This window comes from Eubalaena glacialis, chromosome 15 (genome assembly GCF_028564815.1).
Source record: "Eubalaena glacialis isolate mEubGla1 chromosome 15, mEubGla1.1.hap2.+ XY, whole genome shotgun sequence".
Taxonomy (NCBI): Eukaryota; Metazoa; Chordata; class Mammalia; order Artiodactyla; family Balaenidae; genus Eubalaena; species Eubalaena glacialis.
Window position 1 is genome coordinate 84,690,706 of NC_083730.1, and position 21,805 is coordinate 84,712,510.

At 48.5% G+C, this 21,805-nt stretch overlaps 1 protein-coding gene across 1 annotated transcript in view; it reads right to left on the minus strand.

Moving 5' to 3' along the window:
- CUX2 (cut like homeobox 2) overlaps positions 1 to 9,481 on the minus strand; it is a 262,334-nt gene extending 252,853 nt beyond the window's left edge. Inside the window, exon 1 of the mRNA XM_061169679.1 lies at positions 9,419 to 9,481. Within this exon, the coding sequence (XP_061025662.1) occupies positions 9,419 to 9,481 (63 nt within the window). The remainder of the gene's footprint in view (positions 1 to 9,418) is intronic.
- Positions 9,482 to 21,805: the final 12,324 nt, after the last annotated feature.

Below are 21,805 nucleotides of genomic sequence, written 5' to 3' on the forward strand. Positions count from 1 at the left end.
TCTGGCAAAGCATTTCCCAGACAGTGGGAACAGCAAGTGCAAAGGCCCTGAGGTTGGAATGTTTGGTGTGTTCAAGGAACAGTGAGGAGGCCAGAGTGCTTGAATAAAAAGGGGAAGAGTGGCAGGAAATGAGAGTGAGAGATAATGGAGGGGTGAAAAAGGGAAGGGGGGACCTAATCACACAGTGGGCCAGGTAAGAACAGGCAACCAGGAAGAGACAATGCTGAGAGTAACACCCCCCAGGCTCCCAAAAAGACATAAAAGATACCTCAACTGAGCACTTCCTATGTATTAGGTGCCTTAGGTAGATGTCCAAACCTCATTTCATCTTTCCTGTAGGGAAGTGTGATCCTCTGAGAAGCAGACACAAAGGCAGGATTACAAGACAGAGAGATTTATCAGGATCAATGCCTGCACCTGCAGGAGGGAGCCAGAATGAAGGAGAGAAGGAAGGAAGGGAGGGAGGGAGGGAAGAAGGAAGGGAAGTTGGTAGGTAGGTTGGCTGGTTTGTGTGAAGCATCCTAGACTGCGAGGAGTCTGGAGCCTGCAAAGGAGTCCTGTGTGTCCCAGGAACAGGTCTGCTTTTAGTCCCTGCTACACTCAGCTCCTGGCTGTGGCACTTGTGGGGTGATCTCCAAGAGCCGTTATCTGGTGCCACCTGCCAATCACACTCCCTATAGTCAAAGATCTGCAAGGTGCCTTCTCATGGCCGCCACTGGAAGGTACCATTATTATATCCATCTTACAGCTGAGAAAACCAAGTCCAGAAAGGGGAAATAACTTGCCCAAGAGCATGCAGCTAGGAAGGAGCAGACCCGGGATTTGAATCCTGACTGCCCCGTGCGTGATCACGAGATAAACAGAGGATGGTGGGGCGCGTTTTGCAACAGAGCAAGAATTGGGCTTGAATACCTTGTTAAAAAATAAAAGCAATACCCAAGGCTTTTATGGTGTTTGACAGTTTACTAAGTACCCATTGAGACAGATTCATTCCGGGCTACACATGCGCTAAATAATCTTATTTTATGCTTCATCCTTACTCCCAACTGACAGATGGCAAGAGTGAGGATGAAGGTGGGTCCAAGAGCCACTCAGAATCTGTGACCAGCCTCACTGCCTTCCTTCAATTCCTTGCATGCACTATTTTTCCACCCACCTCAAGGTCTTAGCACATTTCCTCTGCTGGGATGCTCTTCCCTGACCTTGTCCATGACACCTCGGCTGAAGCATCACTTATTCCAGGAAGGCTCCCCCAATGCTCAGACTCAGGCAGTTCTTTTGCCTCATACTGTCTCAGAATCAAATCCCCCTGTGTGACTGCACACCCGTCTGTCCAATGAGACGTGTATCCACCCCCCCATTGTCTGTAGGCTGGGTGAGAGCTGGCACTTTGTCTTCCTGTTCACTGTGATATCTCCGGTATATTATTATTACTTATAGTATTTATGCTATTTACTTATTATTATTTACACAGTTATTATAGTTATAACTTATACTGTGAGTGGTGACTATACATTTCCAGAGTGAAGGACAATAGCAGTTATTATTATTAACATTATATAGCACGTCTATGTCCTGAGCACGGATTTCACACTTCACGTGCATTAACTCACTTAATCCACAATCCTTAAGGAGGTGGACACTACTATTATCCCCACTTTACACAAGAGAAAACCGAGGCTCAGAAAGGTTAAGTGACTTGCCCAAGGTCACACAGCTGGTAAGTGGCAGAGCTGGGACTAGAGCCAGGCCTCCTGGCTCCAGAGTCCTCACTAAATGTCTTTGGGAATGGGAGACTGCAGGGCTTGAGTTTGCAGCCCACACTACACCCCTCAGATACCTGGAGCCCATGGACACTCATAATGGACAAGCACCCCAAGTAGGTGCCCCCAGCAGAGTGGCCTCTGAGTGACCACCTCACTCAGGGGTACCTGCCCTCGACCTGGCTGCCCTGGTGACCCCTGTGGTCCCCCTGTCTGCAGCACCCACACTCCAAACAGCTGGCTGGACAAGTCTATCGACCGTAATGGTTCCTGGGGAGCCCTTTACCCCGTCCAGTTTGAGCGACGGCGGCCCAGAGAGTCTTAAGCACTGCTTGGCTCCAGGCGTCTCGGGCAGACAACCAGCTCAGGCCAAAGAGGCTGAAGGATTGATTTTTTTTTTCTCTTTCTTTCTTTTTAATGACAAATGCGTATCCTGGAACTGCTGTTTCATCTGGCTGAACTGAAGGATGGCAGAGGGGGTGTATAGGGAAAGGACTGGGAAGGAGGGGGCAGCCACTGGCCCACTTTGAGGGTGACTGAGCTACTGAGGAAAAGCAGAGACAGAGGACTAATCACGTATCTTCATGAAGCTGGTCAAGGGCCTTTTGTTTTTTCTGGAAATGCCGCCTCTTCTGACACTAGGCACCTGGAGAAAGGCAGCCAGTGGCCTTGACAGCTACCCTCCTCATGACCCCTACAGCTGACCTGACCACCGCAGACCCTCAACCCAGGGCCTTTGCACCACCGTTCCCTCTGCTTGGCATGCCCTTGCCAGGTCTCCACCTCCTGCCAGGTGTGGCCAGAGCGCTTGATTTATATGGGATACTGGATATCTGAATTTCTTAGGTAACATCTCCTGTGTTTTAAATGCTGACAAACTTACACAAAAGTGTTTTTAAAATAGTGCACTAATCGAGACAGATACATCCGTTGGCCAGACATAGCTCCCAGTCTGCAATCTCTGTGGTCAGAGCTCCCAAAATACAAGACATCACATACAATATTAGTAATATATTAATATAGTAAGCCCCCAATGGAGTAAAAGAGAAGAGAAAAAGTGCCCAGTAATCTCTAAAACAAGCTTTCAAGGCCAGCAAGTTCCGGGATCCACTGCTTATTTGGTTTTCTCACCCCTCTCTTACTCTCTAAAAATACCAACAACAATAAGAAGTAAGACACGTAGGGAACAGTAGTTGTGTGCCCAGCACTGTGCTAAGCACTTTCACGTTTAAAGTGCTTTAATCTTTAAGAACAACCTAAAAGGTGAAGACTACTATTAATCCCATTTAGACACAAGGAAATAAGGCTCAGAGAGGTTAAGTGACCCATCCCAAATCACATAGCCAGTAGGTGATGGAGCCAGGATTGGAAGCCAGACAGGGGCCCCTCACCATCCTGGCTCCTCGTACTTTCCTCTTGAGGGAAAGAGTATAGAACAAGTTTCTAGAACTAAGTTTGATCTACCCCAATACTCTTAACTGAAAAGTGAAACACTTTGGCCATGCCACAGCCATCACACAGACCGGTAGACCAGGCTCAGCAACTATTGCCCTAAAGCCAAATCCAGCCCACCACCTGTTTTTGTAAAGTTTTATTGGAATATAACCATTTCCATTCATTCTTATTGTCTATGGCTATTTTCATGCCATAGTAGCAGAACTGAGTGCTTGCAACAGAGACCACAAAGTCTAAAGCATATTATTATCTGCCTCTTTACAGAAAAAGTTTGCCAACCCTGATGGCAGACCTAGATGGTTTCCTAAAGAGTCTAGAGAGATGCCACACCCTGAGAAGGTTATGAGGTCAAAACCCTCAGGGAAACACCATCCTTAGAGATGTGGAAGCACATTTGCACATTAAAGGGGAAAAAGGGTAGTGGAAGCTTCTTTAGGTATTTGGGGTGAGACCAAACGAAAAGAAGGAGCCAGCCATGGGAAGATCTGGAGAAAAAGAGTCCCAGGCAGAGGGAACTGCAAGTGCAAAGTCCCTGAGGTAAGAATGTGCTTGATGTGTTTAAGGGACAAAAAAACCATTGTGACTGGAGCAGAGTGAGAAGGAGAGAGACTGGAGACGAAGCCAGAGAGACAACAGGGGGGCAGATCACGGGAGCCTTACAATCAGGGGAAAGGACTCTGGAGTTTAAACTTTTAAGTATGACAGGAATAGATTGTTCATATCCTACCAAACACTACAAATGATTTTTGTGAATGGATCTGCAAGGCTTAGAAACCAAGAACTCCATCCTAGACATAATTTCTTGTCTCAAAAATTTGTTTAAATGGTCAATAGCTCCCCCTCACCGCCAGAACGGGCCCCCAGGTCGTTAGAAGACAATATGTTTAACTGGCACACAAAGTATGTCAGCATCCTTCCCTTTTACAGCAACTAGTACAGCAGACCAGATGCGCACAGCCAGGCCATGTGATGGATTAAGAAATGGGACACTTGGAATGTTGGGTGATTCACCCAGTGGTGCTAGAGGCTGCACCTTTTAGCTGCTCTTGGGGCCCTTCCTCTCCATCTACTACCTCCATCTTCCCCGACATCTTCAATATAAGCCACTGTCATTAATAAAGAACACCCCCAAGGCAGAAAAATCAAACCGAAGACTGAACCCTGAATTCCTAAGCCAGGAACAAAGGGAGGCCACCACCTCAGTCCCCCTCCCATGCTCAATCTCTGCCAGACTCAGTCTCTGAATTAGATAACTGGAAGCCACCAGAAATTCAGCCCTTTCAGAAAGCAACAGAGAAAACCACAGTTCCTGGACAGCCATGTCCACCATCATCCAGGACCAAATTTAGCACCAGCCGAGGTGCTCACGTTTGAAATCCCATCTGATGGAAGAAAGGTTACCACAACAGAATGTCAAGTTCGAAGACAGAATCCTCCTTTTAACAGAAGAGTTTTTTTAAAAAAGAAGAAGGAGAAAGAAAGAAAAAGGAAGGAAAAAAAAGAAAAAGCACCACCACCATCAGAAAAGCTGTTCCCTCTGGTCAAAATAACACCGTGCTCATCTGAAATAACCCACTGAGACGCTTATTTGCTTCTTTAGGCTTGTCCGTGGTTTCTCAATTTTCTACAGTGAATTCAGGTATGAATAAAAGAAACTTCGAGACCTCCAACAGCAAAAGCGGTCAGGGATGAGACGCTGCTCGTTTTTCTTCCAGCACTCAAAGAGAGAGCCCATTTTTGGGAAGCAATTTCTGTCGAGTTGAGAATCCAGAATTTTGGGATGCCCAGAAAAGACTGCTGGGTTCTTTAAATAAATTCTCAACACCTGTTTCTAGCTCCTTCTGCAAAAAAGGCCCACAGGGTGTGGCTTCCAATGAATTGGAGAGGCAGATGGAACAGGGTCACCCACTGGTTGGACTTGGAAGGGTCCAGGGGGCTGACCAATGGTTTGGTCGTATTCACAGAGCTGCTGCTAGAAATCTCCCCTCACCCCCTCTGCCTCTCACCTCTCCCTTTCCTCCCCCCAACCTCCCACAGCCCTTGCCTAATGCCAACCCATCGCACGGGCCTGGGCCTGGGCCACGCCAAGCCTGCTCTGCTCACGCTCCCCACCCCGGCAGCACTGCTATTACAGCAAAGTTTCCAAAGTTAGGATTCCGCCAACAGGGCTGATAGCTTATTTACTGCTGTCATCTAAAGAAAGAGGAATTTTGACACATTGTTAAATGATAGCACATTTAGATAAGTCAAGCTGTCAGAGGCTCTAATGGATGTCTAAACTCTCTGTGGCTGATATGTAAAACTTACGCACTTCAGAATATCATAAGGTTATAATATTTTAATCACATCCACGCTCTTTTCTAAACTTTGAGCAGGGAAAAACATTCCATCAAGTCCCATCTCCCAGGCGCCAAGAAACTGAGCCTTCCCAGAAGTTTCTCCAAACTCCTTACAAAAAGTCCAGCTTCTCTCACTCGACCCGTCAGTCTTCCTCCCTAAATGCTCACACCCCAAGCGGAATTCGCCTTTTCCTCTAAAACTCGTACTATGTGATCCCTCCACCCAACCTCTTTCCTCCCAAGAAACGTAGATGTGCATTCGGACTGGACACCAACTCTTGTTAACCCTCTTCGAAGCCAAAAAAAAGGTATCACAGGAGACTGGACCCAGAGCATCATAAAAAAAGTGGCAAAGTGAAGCAGAAAAAGAAAATCACAAAGGTATGAATCCAGTTATGACGATTATACACAGAAAAGCCATAAAAAAATACTGCATCAGTAATGTTCACCATAAAGCAATCTTATAACCAAATGAAATATGCCTAGCATCAACTCTAAGATAGAATTTTTTTTTCTTCTCGTTTCCTGGACTGCTAGCAGCAGAGGAAAAAAGAAAACAAAGAACAAGCAGAGAAAGGGGGAAGCAGTTTCAGGGATCCTGGAGTAGGGTACCAAATGTCACAGCATCTTTACCATCATCAGCCCTCAAGTCATTAAGACTGTTGACTGACTTCCATCCTAGGAAAACAGCCCCGCTGTGTCCAGAGATGGCACTGGAAGGAATAATAACCGGACTGCTTCTATATTTGAAAAATGTATACTTCCGGAGGGCTGTGCGCAGGCCGGTACAAGGTCATCTTTCTTGCCAGGATCAGGGTGGCGTCAGCAGCATGGTCTGGCCTGGGGACACAGGCCTCCTTTGCTGCCTCGGCCACTTTAACGCTCAGCAACTAGGCTGCATGAAACCACTGAATTGAAGCCACACACCTCACACTCATAAGCAGCTGGGCCACGTGAAGAGTGGGCCCAAAGCTCTCGGCCTGCACAGGGCCTGGGGTGGGGACCCACCTTTCCTACCCAGATCTTGGAACGAGCCAGCTGAAGTTTTCCTTTCTGGCTATCTCCCCTGTGAGAGGAAAGTGGGAAGGGAAAAAAATGAAAATAAAAGTATGGTGTAGGAGTCATTAGCATTATGCACAAGAGATGATCCCAGGCAAAAGTGCTTAGGCTCATAATCCGTTTCCAACAAAATGCCATCAGTAAGAATACAGGGGTTGCGGGGGGAGGTGCCGGCCTACCGGGCAGGGGAACAACTGAACATTTCAGGACGAGGGTGGGGACCACGGCAGATGTGAGGGCCTCAATGTTTACACTCGGCCACCGCTGCCACATTTACCTCTCTGCTCTCTAAAAGTGTGCAGCTTTTCAAACTCCCACAGGGACCCCCCCCACACTTAATATCCATGTAAATGAGCTTAACCCCTTCCCCAGAGCCTTCTCCTTTCGTGCCAGACACACCAGCCATTGTCTTAATGAACACACCTGCCCCTCCCGCACCCTATGTATACACCCTGTGCAGGGAGACGTCTTGGCCCTGTATCTCCATCACCTGAACGAGGCTCTCCACCATCCCCACCTTCATCCTTTCCAGTTCAAATCTGCTTTTCCACCTCAGCATCTTCTAAAACCCTAACAAAGGGTTCTCAGATCAATGACAGTCCAACTGGAATCAAGATTTGGGTGACTCCAACAGCTCCACAAAAGACCCCTGAGCCTGAGAAGGAGAAGAGTGAGGTTCAACACCCCCTCCACTCCAGCTCAGAAATCAGCCCCCTGGGAGCCGCACCCACCCCTCAGCATCCAGCCCCAGGTCTCACTCTACCTCCCCGTTGCAGCCCAAGCTCCCCGGATTGAAAACGAGTTATCTAATGAAAATTGTGTTAACTGACATTCTGGCCAACCGGGAGCAAATACCAGTGCTGCAAATCTCGCCGCGGAAATTTTCTCCAGCCCAGAATAACAATAGGACCCTGCAAAGGGCTTTCACCAGCCCTTCTGGTTCCTCTTCTCTTGTCTGCCACGTTCTTGTCATTCCTTATGTTACAGAACATCAATCATAAATAAAGACGCTGTCCCCCAGCCGTGCCCGGGTCTCATTTACAAACATTAGCAGGGAATACAATTACCATTGGCCTTCGTGCCAAGCCCAATGTGGCTGCCCAACTCTCTCTCTCCCGTTCTCTCCCTCTCTCTCTCTCCCCCCATCCCCCACTCTTCCAGAAAGGCCACCTTAGCATCATTTAAACCAGCAAGCACAGCTCACAGCCCTGCCCGCCTCAGCTGGCCACCAAACTGTAGCCCCAACTCGAGTGACGACCTGGAATTGCAAGGCACTCGCAGTTATTAACTGCATGCCTGAGTGCCCCGATTTTCTCTCCAGCTCAATGGCTTTGAGGGAGGGGGCCTGCAGGGAGTGAGGAGTTAGGAAGGAGGGGGGTTGGGAAGCCACCAGGAGGAGGGGGGTACTGGAACTACTTATCAGAAGAAACTTGACGACATTTGCAGGCGGATTAAAAAAAAAAAAAAAAGTGGGTCCCTTTTTATCTCCAGACTGATGCTCTCCCTTCTTCTGAGAATGTCAAGGCCAAGGCAGGATGCTTTAATCGCCCGTTATCAGCACCACTTCCCCGCCCCTTGTTCCCACCGCACCTTGGTGAGACTCCTGGGTTTGGGGGGCTTGTCTGGAGCATCCTGGGGCACCTGGGAAAGGACAGAGGCTAGCGCTGTGCCTCCAGCGCGCAGCTCTCTGAGATTCCACCCCCCAGCTCGGCCTCCTATTGGGTCAGCAGAGAATACCCCCAAATCTGGGGGAGACACACAGACTCCCAGAAAAAGGTGGAATGGGGATAAAGTGCCGGAGTTTGGGAGGGAGTCACCCTAGGGAGGAAGAGGGAAAGAAGAGAGAGAAAGAAAGAAGAGGCTGGAGAAAGGAGAAAAGAGAGGAGTGTCGGGGAGGAAAAGCAGGAGGTAGAAGACAGCGAGGGAATTTCCCATTTAAAAGTTCCCGTGGGCCCGAGAGCCCGGAGTCACCTGCTCTGCTCCGCTCCCGGTTCTCCAAGGCCCCCGAGGCAGGAGCGCAAACTTGCGCGCGCCCCGGGCCCATCTCCACCACCCGTCCCCATCTAGACTTGGAAAGAGGTCGGAAGCGGGAATAAGACAAGAAGCAAAGACGAACCCCTAGAACCCGGCCCTAGGAGAGGTCTGCCGGTGTAGGCGGCCAGTCCAGCGATGGTGGCTGTAGCGGCTGGGGCGGCAGCAGCGGCCCCCGGGTGGCTGCGCGTCCGGGCTGCGCAGCCAGGCGGGCGGTGGAGGTGCCGGCGGGCGACGGGGCGCGGAGCCGCCTCCTCGCCAACCCCGGATGCCTCCCCCCTCTCCTCCTCCTCCTCCTCCCAGCCCGCCAGCTCCCTCCCTCCCTCGCCCGAACCCGAGCCGGGCGCGGACAGGCACTGGGCGCGCTCCGCGGCCTCCCCGGGCGCCGCGAAGTTGGGAGGCGCGCAAAGTGCGGCGCAAGGGGGGTTGCCGGGGGTCCCGCCGGCAGCCCCCTGCCTGGGACCGCAGACCCTGCCTTCCCCGTGCCTCACTCCGCCGCTCGCCCGCCGCCTCGCTCCCCGGGCCGTGGGCTCGCTAGCGCTTCTCCATGGTCGCGGCGGCTAATCGATGATTGAACCGAACAAAGAGCAGCGGCGAGATCAATTCCTAATACCTATCGATGGGCAGCGGGCAGTCGAGCCCCGGCGAGCCCCAGCAGCCGCCGCCCGCCTCCCTGGGGCGCCCGACCGCCCTCCCGGGTACCTCCCCAGTGCGCCCAGGGCGCGCCCGAGGGCTCCCCACGGCCGCGCGGCCAGTGCTGCCCGCACTAACCTGGAGTCGCCGTAGATCAAATCGCTTCCAATATTGAAACATCGATCCCACATTGGCGGCCATCTTGGGGGCTATTCGAGACGCACACACACAAGAGTTTGGCTTTTCTCAATGGCTGCACTCAATATCCGGGCTGGACTCCCCCCAGCCCCGGGGCCGCCGCCGGCCGCCCGGGCCCAGCGCGCCGCTGCTCGGGGCCCCTCGGGCGCCCCACGGCCTCCTGCCACCCGCAGCCCCTCGGCGCCGCTGCGCCGCCGCCGCCGGGCCCGGGAGCCGTGCGCCCCCCCGACCCCCGGAGGGCGCGGGAGGAGCGCGCGGGGCGGGGAGCTCGGTGCCCGCCCGGGGGAGGCGGCCGGGGATGGGATGGGAGGGGAGGGGGGGGAGGCAGCCTCTCCAAGAGGCGCTGGCGCCACCGCTGCCCTGCCTGCAGCCGGCTCCCGGGCCCGCGGAGCGCTCGCTGCATCTCCCCCCCAAGTCCGGGGTCGGTGTGCCGCGCGATTGCACTTGACTTTGGGTTTTTGCAAACTTATCAATACAGACGTAACGTGCTGATCAATGCAAAGGGAAGTTTGGGGGGGGCAGCAGGAGGCCGGCGCGTGGGGCGCCTACCCCCGCCTCGCACCTGTCTATCCCCCATCCCCGGCACTGCATACTTAAAAAAAAGTTAATAGTTTGCAATGCATTTTTTTTCTTTTGCAATCGGAGCACACACAACACGTGCCTCGGGCTGCCGCCGCTCCTCCGCCAGCTAAGCTTCGCATCCGAGGGTAGCAGCCCGCAGCTCGAGCTGTGTAGACTCGCCGGCCGGCGGGCTTATGGGAGCCGGCCAGAGGGCGGGTGGTAGCTGCCCGGGGGCGCCACTGAGTTGTGGGAAATGTCACCACTGCCGCGCGCAGTTTCCACGCCATGATACTGTTATGATTACTACTAGAGAGCGGTGTCTTGGCCACAGCACTGGGTTTTTTCCTGGGGTCCTCTGCAATAGGGATTCTTGTTATTGTTATTATTTTCGGGAGCCTTTAGTCCAATTACATGGGCTCCTCACAACTTTAGAATGGGAGGCCGTTTTATTGTTATGATTATTAAAGAGGGTTACGAAACCTCTTGAGCCCTTTTCCACGCAGTGGGTTGGCTTTTATTGTTATGATATGTTGAGGGGGCCCTAGCCCAGCTCTGGATCATTAACAACTACAGAGGTTTCTGCTATTGTTACCATCATTATTCCAGGGTCCTTAGCCTAGCTGGGGACCCCAGGTCCTTTGCAGTATGGGCCTCCTTTATTATGATTGTCTTTAGCCCAGCTGGAGGGAAATTCTGGTCTTCTGCAATTTCTCAGACGCTGGACAATAGAGGTGACTAGATTTCTTTTACATTTTCCCTCTTTTTGCCTCTGTGCAAGTGAGAGGTCCCCAGTCTCTTCCCAAACTCCTACCCTCCCCCCACCCCAGGAGGAACTCAGACCTCCCAAGCCCCTCCATAACTAACACTTCTCCTGACCCTGGGGTCACTCTCCCTCTCTGGCATGTCCCCCTGCCAAATCCCACCCCAAAAGGGGGCATTTCCCCCCTTTTTCTCTGGGCAAAAGATATGCTTTTATAGACAGCAAACAGAAATTATATTCTCTTTTTATGACCCAGCTTGGACTTCTGACATCACTCTTGGTCTGGGACAATAGATCAATACAGAGGGTTATAAAAAAGATAAAGTTTAGAAGAGTTGTAAAGAAGAAAGAATCGTGATGGATATTTTTGATGATTTTCCAATATCTGTGTCTTGGAACACGTGCTTCAAGGCAATTAAAGTTTTTAATGTAATGTAAATAATTGTTTCATAAATGCTTCAGAAGAAGGTGTGCTCTTTCTGAGCAATCACTCGAGCTGTTTAAAAAACATAATGTGATTAAACAAGGATACAGTATTTCTGTTACCATCCCCATACATTTTCCATGAGGCCTGGGTAAATATATTAATGCACAAGTTGAAAGACTCGTAAGGCCAAAAGTACAGCATTCACCAAGATGTAATGAATTAGGCCTAGTTAGCAATTCCGAGTGGCCTGTTTCCTTGCCAGATTAAATTGCACGTGATATGTGGTTTATCTGAGCTCTCGATAACTTCACGTTTAAATTACAGTTCTCATTCTGCAAAATGAACTTAGGGAAATTTCATAACTATTGCATGGCAATTTTTTTTAATGGCTACATTTTCTCCTAAGCATCTGTAAAGCTTGCAGCTTCTTGTCTTTGAGTCTGTTTTTTTAAAGACCTGTAGTAGAAAATCTGGAGTGAGTGTGAAACCTTTCAAAGCAATTTTTAACAAATCAAGGTTTTGATGAAAGATTATTTTAAATTTATGTCTGACTTTGCAGTCATGGAACAAATTGACATCATGTACCTCCTGATATGATGTATGGAGAAGGACACAACACCACTTCTGTGGTATTCCTGCCAAAAGTGCATAATTTGAATCTAATTGTGAAGCGATATCAGACAAACCCAAATGGAGGGGTAATTCTAGAAAGTAAACAGCCTGTTCTCTTTAAAAATGTCAGTGTCACATGAAACACACAGAAAGACTGAGGAGCTATTCCAGATTAAAGAATGCAAAAGAGGGGACTTCCCTGGTGGCACAGTGGATAAGAATCCGCCTGCCAGTGCAGGGGACACGGGTTCGATCCCTGGTCCGGGAAGATCCCACATGCTGCAGAGCAACTAAGCCCACGTGCCACAACTACTGAGCCTGCGCGCCAGGCTCTACAACAAGAGAAGCCACCGCAAGGAGAAGCCTGTGTACCACAATGAAGAGTAGCCCATGCTCTCCACAACTAGAGAAAGCCTGTGCAGCAACAAAGACCCAACGCAGCCAAAAATTTTTTTAAATTTTAAAAATTTAAAGAAAAAGAAAGCAAAAGAGACTTGACAAGCGATTAAAACATATGATCCGGCATTTTCTTTTACTAGAAAGTGCATTAATTGGAGCCAATGGCAAACTCAGAATAAATCAACAGATTAGATAATAGTATTGTATCATGTTAGTTTCCTGGTTTTAATCATTGTACTGTGGGTATATAACAACATATCCTCATTTTCAGAGAGAACATTGAAGTATTTAGGGGTAAAGGGAAAGCCATCATGTCTGCAACTAGCTCTCAAACAGTACAGACAGAAGTAATATGCATCTATTTATTTATCTAAATCTATCTACATAGAAAGGATGATATAGCAAATATTGCAAAATGTTAACATTTGAGGACTCTAGAGGAAGGGTACACAGAAATTCTTTGTACTCTCCTTGCAACATTTCTGGGAATCTGAAATTATGTCAAAAGAAGAAGTTAAAAGAAAAATAATAAATTAAATTTATGCCTGACTTTGTCTCAGCTGTTAGGGACTCCTGGACTTCCAAATAAAAATTCTGCATGGAACTTTTCTACTTTCCTGACTGACGTAGGCTGCACCTTTGACCGAGCAGGAAATTGCCACAGCAAACATGCTTACTGAGGAGCAGCGAGAAAATCCAATAATTCAGATTGTTTTAAGTCTGTGATATTTTTAAATGACTTAATGCAGTAGGTCTCTGAAGAATTCTGACAATCTTAATGGTAGAAACTTGCAGTCCCACTGAGGAATGGGTTGCTACATAAATACTGAATGATCATGTCTTTCTGTCTGGGCTGAAACATATTAGCTTTGCTTAGTGGCTTATTGCTTTATTCAAAAAATAAATTTCAGCCGTCTCTCCCCACCATATTCCAAGCGCATCGTGCGCCTGTGCCTTATTAGACGTGGGGGCTTATGTTCCGACGGCATCTGTTACCATCTCGGGCTCAGCGATAATGAATTAAGCAGTTAAGTGTTTACCCCCTGAACGGAGTTAGCTGAGGGAATGATATTATTATGGGTGGTCCTTAATGAAAGACCAAGAAACCAGGAAACTCAGACTTTTTCAGCAAACAATCAGCCTTGGATTTGGGAACTAAAGTACTAAAATATTAAATATTTTTGAGAAAAGCTGTTTTGCGTGTTCTTAGCACATTCTCCCTGCCACAAACACACATGTACGCAGATATACAAAAACTTAAGCAGGTTCCTGGTTGATTCCTGATTGTCGAAGACCCACACATCAAGATAAGTATTTTTAAAATTACAATGGCAAAGAAGACACCCTCTCCCCACCCCAGAGGAAGCAGAGGGTGGCTTGGGGCAGCCCATCCTGAAAGCACAAGCAGACCGAGAGCCAGATCCTTTAGGAAATTCAAAAACTGTGCAAGAATCCCAGGGAAGATAATGGCAGGTCCTTAGCCACGAACATAATGATATGCGAAATCTCCAGCATCAAAGCTGAAACAAAAGAAAATGTCCTTCAGTAGCTCTGCACTGCCCACCGCAGCTGTCAGGCAGGAAGAAAGACAAGAAGAGACTCCAAATTCATCTGGAAGTTTTCTAGCCCTGGGAGAGGAGAGAGGGATATGGGAGTGTCTGGCTGACACCTGCAGGGGTGTGTCCCTGGAAGTTGGCCCATGGTTAGGTCTCAGATCCAGAGGCTGAAGTGACTGGCAACAGAACCAAGCCAGCAGTTCCTTATGTGCAAAACACTTGACACAATGCTGTCAACCACTACCATTATTAAGCACCTACTGGCTGTTGGACGCTTTATAAATAAATCATTAGCATAACATAGTGCTTAGCAGTGCGACTCTGGAGGCAGACTGTCTAGATGTGAATTCCAGCTAGCCACTTACAAGCTCTGTGACCTTGAGAAAGTTAGTTTACCTTTCTGTGCCTCGTTTTCCTCGTATGTACAACAGTGCTAATAACTGTACAAAGTGATAAAGATTAAATGAGTTAGTCTATGTAAAGCATTATGTAAATATGCTGTATCTAGTAGCTATCATTATTATTGGTCTCACAATAAACAGGACAGAGATTTGCATTCCCATATTGCAGGTGGAAAGAATGAGGCCCTGAGAGAGGAAGTGGCTGGCTCATGGTCACATGGTTGTGAAGGTGGCAGAACCAGCACTAATACCTGGGTTTACTCACATCAAGCCTAGGACTCTTTGCATTTGAGCCTCCTCTGCCTCTCATGGGAAGAATGAGTGGAAAAGGAGATGCCCAGAAAGCAAGGGCTGTAGCCTTAACTATGTGCCAACTCTCAATTACCAATTAAACTGGAGAGGAACAACGCAAGAGGGACAGGGTCCCTTGGCCTGATTCCCCTCCCATGTTAGAGACTAATTAAACAAATGATAGTATATTCATACTGTGCTGATTATTCTCCTTTCGTTCCCTTTCCTCACTCACTCTCCCCATCCCCTGCCCAATGTCCCAGAATCTGACCCTTATGGACTACATCTCCCAGGCTTCCTTGCTCTCTGGCTTCCAGCTGGGTTTGGACAATGGGAGGCCCTGGTAAGAGATAAGAAGGCAGGGGGAGAGAAAGGTTGGGATATTTAGTCCTGGCAGTGGCTGGGTCCTTCTACAGCCACAGCCCTTGTCAAGCTGTCCTTCTCCTGCTCTCACTGGGCCCCAGTAACTTCTCCCTCCTCACATCTCTTCAGATCTGGGGTGTTAATGGCTTCCCTCTCTTGCTAGCATCTGGATGCCTTAACATGCCCCAGCACACACCGCTGTAAATGGTCTCATTAAAAAAATTCCAGCTGATTTTTTTTTTTTTTTTTTTTTTTTTTTGCTGGGACCCTGACCAATACACCTACCAGAGAATATTATTCAATTATTAAGAAAGATGAGGGGTGTGTACATGTGATAAGGTGAAGAGATGTCTAGGATATATGGTAAAGTGAACATACGCAGGTTATACAACAGTATTATAAATAATCCCATCTTTGCTTAAAATATGTTACTTAGAAAAAAGTTAAGGAAAACTAGACATCAATTGGTTAACAGACATTAGTTGAGGAAAATGGTTTTAGAGGTCTCATAATTTCCACACCATCATCTTAATTTATTTTATGAGTACAAATTACTTTTATCATCAGGAATCTTAATTCAATTGGGGTGGAGGGGATCTGTTTTTTCCTGAGCCCCTGATTGATACACATACCACAATATCACATCCATTTGAGATGTCTATGAAAGAAGATCTGACTAAATAGAGAGATGTCCCTGTTCATGGGCTGGAAGCTGTAATATGGTAAAGATGTCATTTCTCTCCAAATTAATCCATAAATTTAAGACCATTCCAATCAAAATCCCAATAAGGTTTTTCACAGAACTTGACAAGCCCATCTTAAAATTCTTATGAAGATGCAAGGGCCAAGAATAGCAGGGGCAATTTTGAAGAATAATAAGATGAGGGAACTTTTCCTATCATATATCAAGACTTATTATAAAGCTTCAATAATAAAGACAGTGAGCAGAATGACTGACAAAGAGACTCAGGGGACAAAATGAAAAGCTTAGACACAGACTCACACCAATATAGAATGAACTTACACAAATAGATGGCAGAACTGGCATTGTAAACTAGTGGGGAAAGGATAGACTTCATTTTCAATATGGTGCTGGGCCAACTGGCTATCCAGATGGGAAAAAACAGATTGAGATCCCTACCTCACACTATACAAAAAGATCAACTCCAGGTGGAGGTGCCTGCAACTCTATGAATTTAAAGAAAGAAACTCAACACGTTCCTTTTTTTCCAAAAGCACAGAACATTTGAACTGAAAAATATATCCTTATTAAGCTGACTTTACTATGCCATGTCTGTTTTTTTTGTTGTTGTTGTTTTTGTTTTTTTTTAAGCATCCCAATAGCTCTGGTCATGTAATAGCCCAGGGTCCCTTTCAGAGCTGGATCTACGGCCAGAACCAGGACTGAACTTTCTTTGAATATCCCCGGAATGAAACACCACTTGGCACCTGGCAGCTTCCAGGAGATTTAGAAACATTAGCTAATTAGAGTTTCTAGAACTCTGCTCCCCACTGGCACAGGCTCTTCTTCAGGCACACAGCTTCCCTGAGCCCCTGAGAAGCTGGCTCCAGGGCAGAAATCTGCCTTCCAATTCTGCACCCCTATTTGAGCAGCAGAGTGTGCAAATTGGACAGTGACCTAAGTCCCCCAAAACAACCACAGAACTGAGGGCACCCATTTGGCTCTCCACCTTTCCCAAACCCCATACATCTGGCTCAAGTGGCCCCACTTGGCTTCATGCCCACTAGGGCACCCATTCCTCTCTCGGCTCCCAGGTCTATGAACTCTGAAGGGTCTTCCCCGTGTCCAGAGAAGAGCAACAAAGCCCTTCAGCACGCCCGCCCCCACCCCCACCCAAATAAAACTCCACAAAACTGGACCCTTAAAGCTTCAATGAAGAGTGTAGACTATTACTGCTGGCTTTCTTAAGGGGTGGGGCGTGGAGAGCTTAATGCCTTAAAATCCTTTTTGCTTCTTTCTTTCCCCAAAGTTCCCTTCATTAAAGCAACCGCTCCAATTTCTGTTTTTAATCTCTCTCCTCTCAAACAGCTCATCCGTCTTCTCTCACTCATTGCTCACTCTCAGTTTCAGTCTTCCCCAGCTCTTTCTCCCTCTTCCTCCATTTCCGTCCCCCCTCCTGCTCTAGTTTCTCCTCCTTCTTCAAATCTGAGGTTCTCACATTTCCTCTAGTCAGCAAAGTACCATCCAGTAGCCAAAAAGAAAGAAAGAATTCTTTTTCTCCTTAGGTAAGATGGGGAGATGTGAATGCTTACACTTTCCTTTTTGCCCCTGTCCAATCATCACATTGTCATCGTCATTGTCATAATGGTGCCTACTATGCGCCGGGGCCCTCAATAACATTCTAGTCAAATCTCACAATCTATCATGGCTGCGTCCATTTTACAGATTAGCAAACTGAGGCTCAAAGAGACAGAACAGCTCACCCAAGTTCATTCAACAGGACAATGGCTGAGCATGGTTTGGAGGCTGGGTGGGAAAACCTGCACCTTTTGGTAGCCTTGCTGTAAAAGCCTTGACCCTAGCTCTAGCTTTTCCTGCTGCCTAAGTTCAGGGCAGGAGGGAAGTGAATGAAGGTGCTCCTGGAAGATGCCATTCAGACAAATCAGAGCCAAGAGGGGTTGTGTTTGCCACCCTGGCAGCCAGTCCCTGAGATACCACTCCCTCAGCCTCCTTGGAGCTTCTGATGTCCTAGCTCTTGGCTCCCACGAACCAAAAGATGATCCACTTGGCCCCACAGGACCGAAAAAAAATGATAATGTTGCTGTTTATGACCTGCTTTCCACAAGCCCGGCTCGCTCTGCCCATTATCTAATTTCCTCCTTGTAACAGCACTTGGAGGTAAGTATGGCCATTTCCTCCCTTTAATAGCTGAGGAAATGGGGGCTCAGAGAGGGCAAGTGACTTGCCCAAGGTCACCTAGCATGTAAGCAACAAAGCTGGGAGTCAAATCCAGTTCTGTTTGATGCTGGGGCTTAAGTTCTTAACCCTGAACGCCACCCCCTTCCCTTTCTCAGCTGCCTCTAACTCCTCTGAGGGGCTTTGAATTCACTTCCCAGCTGGTGAGGGGCTGAGTCAGGGTTGGATCCCAGAGCTGAGTCTCCCTTGTATCCACAGCCTCCAGCCACACTCTCCAGAGCTCTGGGAGTCCAGAATGTAGGCTCTAGAAGCTCTCCTTTGAAGGCTGGGTCCCCATCGCTCCAACCCCAGAAACCTCTGTGGACTAAAGAACTCAGCATCTGGGGGAGCAAAGTCCCCCCAGTTCAAACACTCCCTGACCCAGGAAATAAATCTAGCCCTCCTACCATGACCCTTCTTGCTGCAAATCCTTGGTGTCCATCAGGATCCTTGGCAAATGTGCCAGGCACTGGGGACCCTGAGAGGTCATCTGTCCCAGCCTCCCACCTCCAAACAGTCTAGGAAAGAGACTTTAAAATGATCCTGAGGACCTCAGGTCTAACCTACCACACATGTGCCACACCCGCTTTTGCACACACACACGTACATATTTGCACATGTGCGCACACACACATACACACCTACACTCACAGACATTGTTTGCCTATACCCCTGCACACGCTCACATTGTACATGTTTGCACATACACACACGCACACATGCCTGCATGCCTGTGCACACATCTATTCACGCACATTTGCACACAAGCCAGAAACAGATTCTCTGGAACACACCTGTGTGCTCACACACAGGTTTGCACAGGCTGTATGCATGGGGGTGAGTATACTGTACAGTGGTGTGTGTGCCCAGTTGTACTTTCCAGGGTGGGGCAGCGAGGCCTCTCCTGGGACCTCCTGGAGCACGGCCTTTAGCAAAAGCCCCACCTGGTGGACACTTGGTGTATCCGCCAACCCCAGCTCCAAGCCTGAGCGCCCCTGGGACCAGAGTACGGCTCTGAGCAGCACCCAAGCTGGATGGCAATAAGTGAGTGAGCCCAAAGCTAGACTTTGGGGCACCCCCTGCCCCTTAAAGCTCCTTTCTCTCCTCCTCTCTCCTTCTCTGGGCAGCAATTTCTTTGGACAAAGGCAGAGGAAAGAGCATTGGGTCCAGAGGCAGGGATCTGAATCACTACTCTGCCACTTGCAGACACAGAATCAATTGCTATCTCAGGGTCAGATACCTAAATCGAGTCTGAAGTCAGACATGAGTTCAAATGGAGCAGCAACTCCTGGATGTCCCATTCCTAAACGTGTGTCCTTGGGCAAGTCACTTCCACCTCCTGAACCTGCTTCATCAACTGTGAAGTGGGGTAAAGCCCCCAGTGATGTGGTTGGAAGAAGCAACGACATAGTGGAAGTCGAGTCAGTTACTCTCCATCTCCATTCCTCTCAGACCGAATACAGGTATAATTTAGGGGCAACAAGAAGCAGGGCTGGAGTCAGAGGGACCCCAGTCCAAATTCTGATTCAAATCCTGGCTCTGCCACTTTTTAGATGTGGGGCAAGGCACTCCACCTCTCTGAACCTCAGTTTCCCCATCTGTACAATGGGGACCTCTTGGTGTTGTGGTGAGAATTAAATGAGATAGTGCATGCAAAGAGCCTGACATCAGTAAGCACTCCATAAATGTAGACTGCTATTAGCAGTGTTGATGTTTGGGAAAAATAAGTGATACTTAGAGGGGTGGGCAAAAGATGAGCCTCAGAAGCCCAATATAATAGCTATATAATTATAATTAATTATAACTTAATCCCTGTGTGCCAGGCGCTGTTGTAAGGACTAAGAATTAACTCATTTAACATCATAACAACTCCATGAAGTAGGCATTATTACTATTCCCATTTTACAGGTGAGGACACTGAGGCACAGAGATGATGTAACTTGCCTAGGGTCACAGAGCCAGTGAGTGGATTAAAATCCAGGCAGACTCCTCTGGATTTCTCACATTCCCTACTCCTGCTGAGCTGTCCTATCACCTCTAACCTCCCAGCCTCTCTTAAGTCTGGAAACTTCTCTACAAGATGAAGTCTGGCTTTAGAGGGCAAGTCCTCCCCCATGAGAGTCACTAACAGTCCCATTCTTCCTCCCAATCCCCAGGGAGGCAAATGGCCACAAATGCATTATGTGTATTCTGGAGGGCTATGGGATTAAGATAATCTCAGGGAGGCCATAAACACGACGGAAATAAAGCTAACTAAAGAGCATCTGTTAATCATGGGATCCTGTGTCAGGAAACTTGCATCTGAGGGAGGTTGCTAAGTGGCATGAAGGTGGACGGAACCTGGCTGGCAAGGCCTTGCCCCACTGCTGAAGCATCACTGCAGAGTGGAGGGACAGATGGTGGCCCAGACGAGAGACAAATGTAAAAGAGATTAGGTACAGGAAATTGTGCACTCCACATTTTATTTAAAAGTCAGTCACCGGGAAATGGCTGCCTGATGATGCCAGCAGTAGCGGAGTTAAGTTTTGATGTGGCATGGTGTTGGCAGGAGCCAGGACTTGGGGGTTCAAGAGCCATTGGCTATGAATCCTGAATCTGTGGCTGTCTGGCTGTGTGGCTCAAATCCAGGTGCTTAACCTCTCTGGACATCAGCATCCTCCTCTAGAAAATAGGAGGGATAATATCTACCTATCGTTGATGGTGTCATTGACCCCAATTCTTCACCTTTCCCTCTATTCATACACAGTGCCATGTGACTTAGCAGTGTCCATCCCACTGTGGGTGGGGCATATGTCCCTGCCACTGGAGCTTGGGTTTGGCCACATGACTTGCTTTGGCCAAAAGAATGAGCTGGAAGTGTTGGCGTGCCAGTTCTGAGCCCACATCTCAAGATATACATCTCTTGCACTGTTGCCTTTGCCAGGAAAGGAACATGCCCGGCCCACTGGTCCCAGGAGGAGGATGCAAGACTCAAGGGTAGGGAGGAGCCTGGCTTCCTGGATCACATGTGGAGGACAGCCTCCACCATCCAGGAACACCTGCCAAGGATTGTCCCATAGCTATGAAACACACGGCTCTCATGCTGAGCCACTGTGCACCGGGGCCTATTTGTTGCTGCAGCAAGTGCATCCAGTGCTACCTCACCGGCAGGCTGGACCCTGCACCCCTTCCTGAGCCAGTGCTTGGTTTCACCAACCTGGATTTTCCCCCACTGTCACCCAGCCTGGATGCCTTGGGGCTTTGTGCTCTCAGCCTGCTGTGACCTCCTGACCTCAGACTATGAGCTCCCTGAAATCAGACCTTGGTTCCCACTGAGTCCCTGCTTAGGGCATCCAACTGCCCTGACAGGACCCACCTTAGCCCACAGGTGAGGTTCCATGGTGCTCTCGCCAGCCTTCCTAGTGGCCTTCACCACTGGTTCTGGGTGCTGGGGTGCCAGCAGGTCTTGCACCCCAGTCAGCTAGAGTCATGATGCCATGTGGCCTTGGGCAAGTCACCTAGCACCTTGGAGGCCTCGTGTTTCACCTGTAAAGGGGAGTGCTGCTCCCTGCTCGATTTAAGAGTGGAGGCGTGAAGATCCAAATGGTGACAATTACGAGACCTGTAGAAATATAAGCTGTCCTAAGGTTCATCATTCAACGCTGACTCCTAAGGGGCATCACTGAGAGAAACAGAGAAGAGTCCCACTTCCTTTGCCTCAGCCCCGTCCCCGACCCTCACGCTGTTTCTCTTCTTTGTTAGAGTCTTGAACATCAACTTGTTTGGCAAGTTGGTGCTTCAAAAAATAAAAAAATAAAAAATAAAATAACCCAAGAGTGGCCCTGCCTAAAGAGATCCCTTTCTAAAACTCCATGTGACAGGTATTTCACAGAAGAGGACACTCAAATGGCCAATAAATACCTGAAAAGCTGCTCAGCCTCCCTAGTAACTAGCAAAATTCAAATTAAACCCCAAATGGGGTACCATTTCACACTCATCAGATTGGCTAAAATGTCAAAGCCTGATAATATCAAGTGCTGACGAGAATGTGGAACAAATGG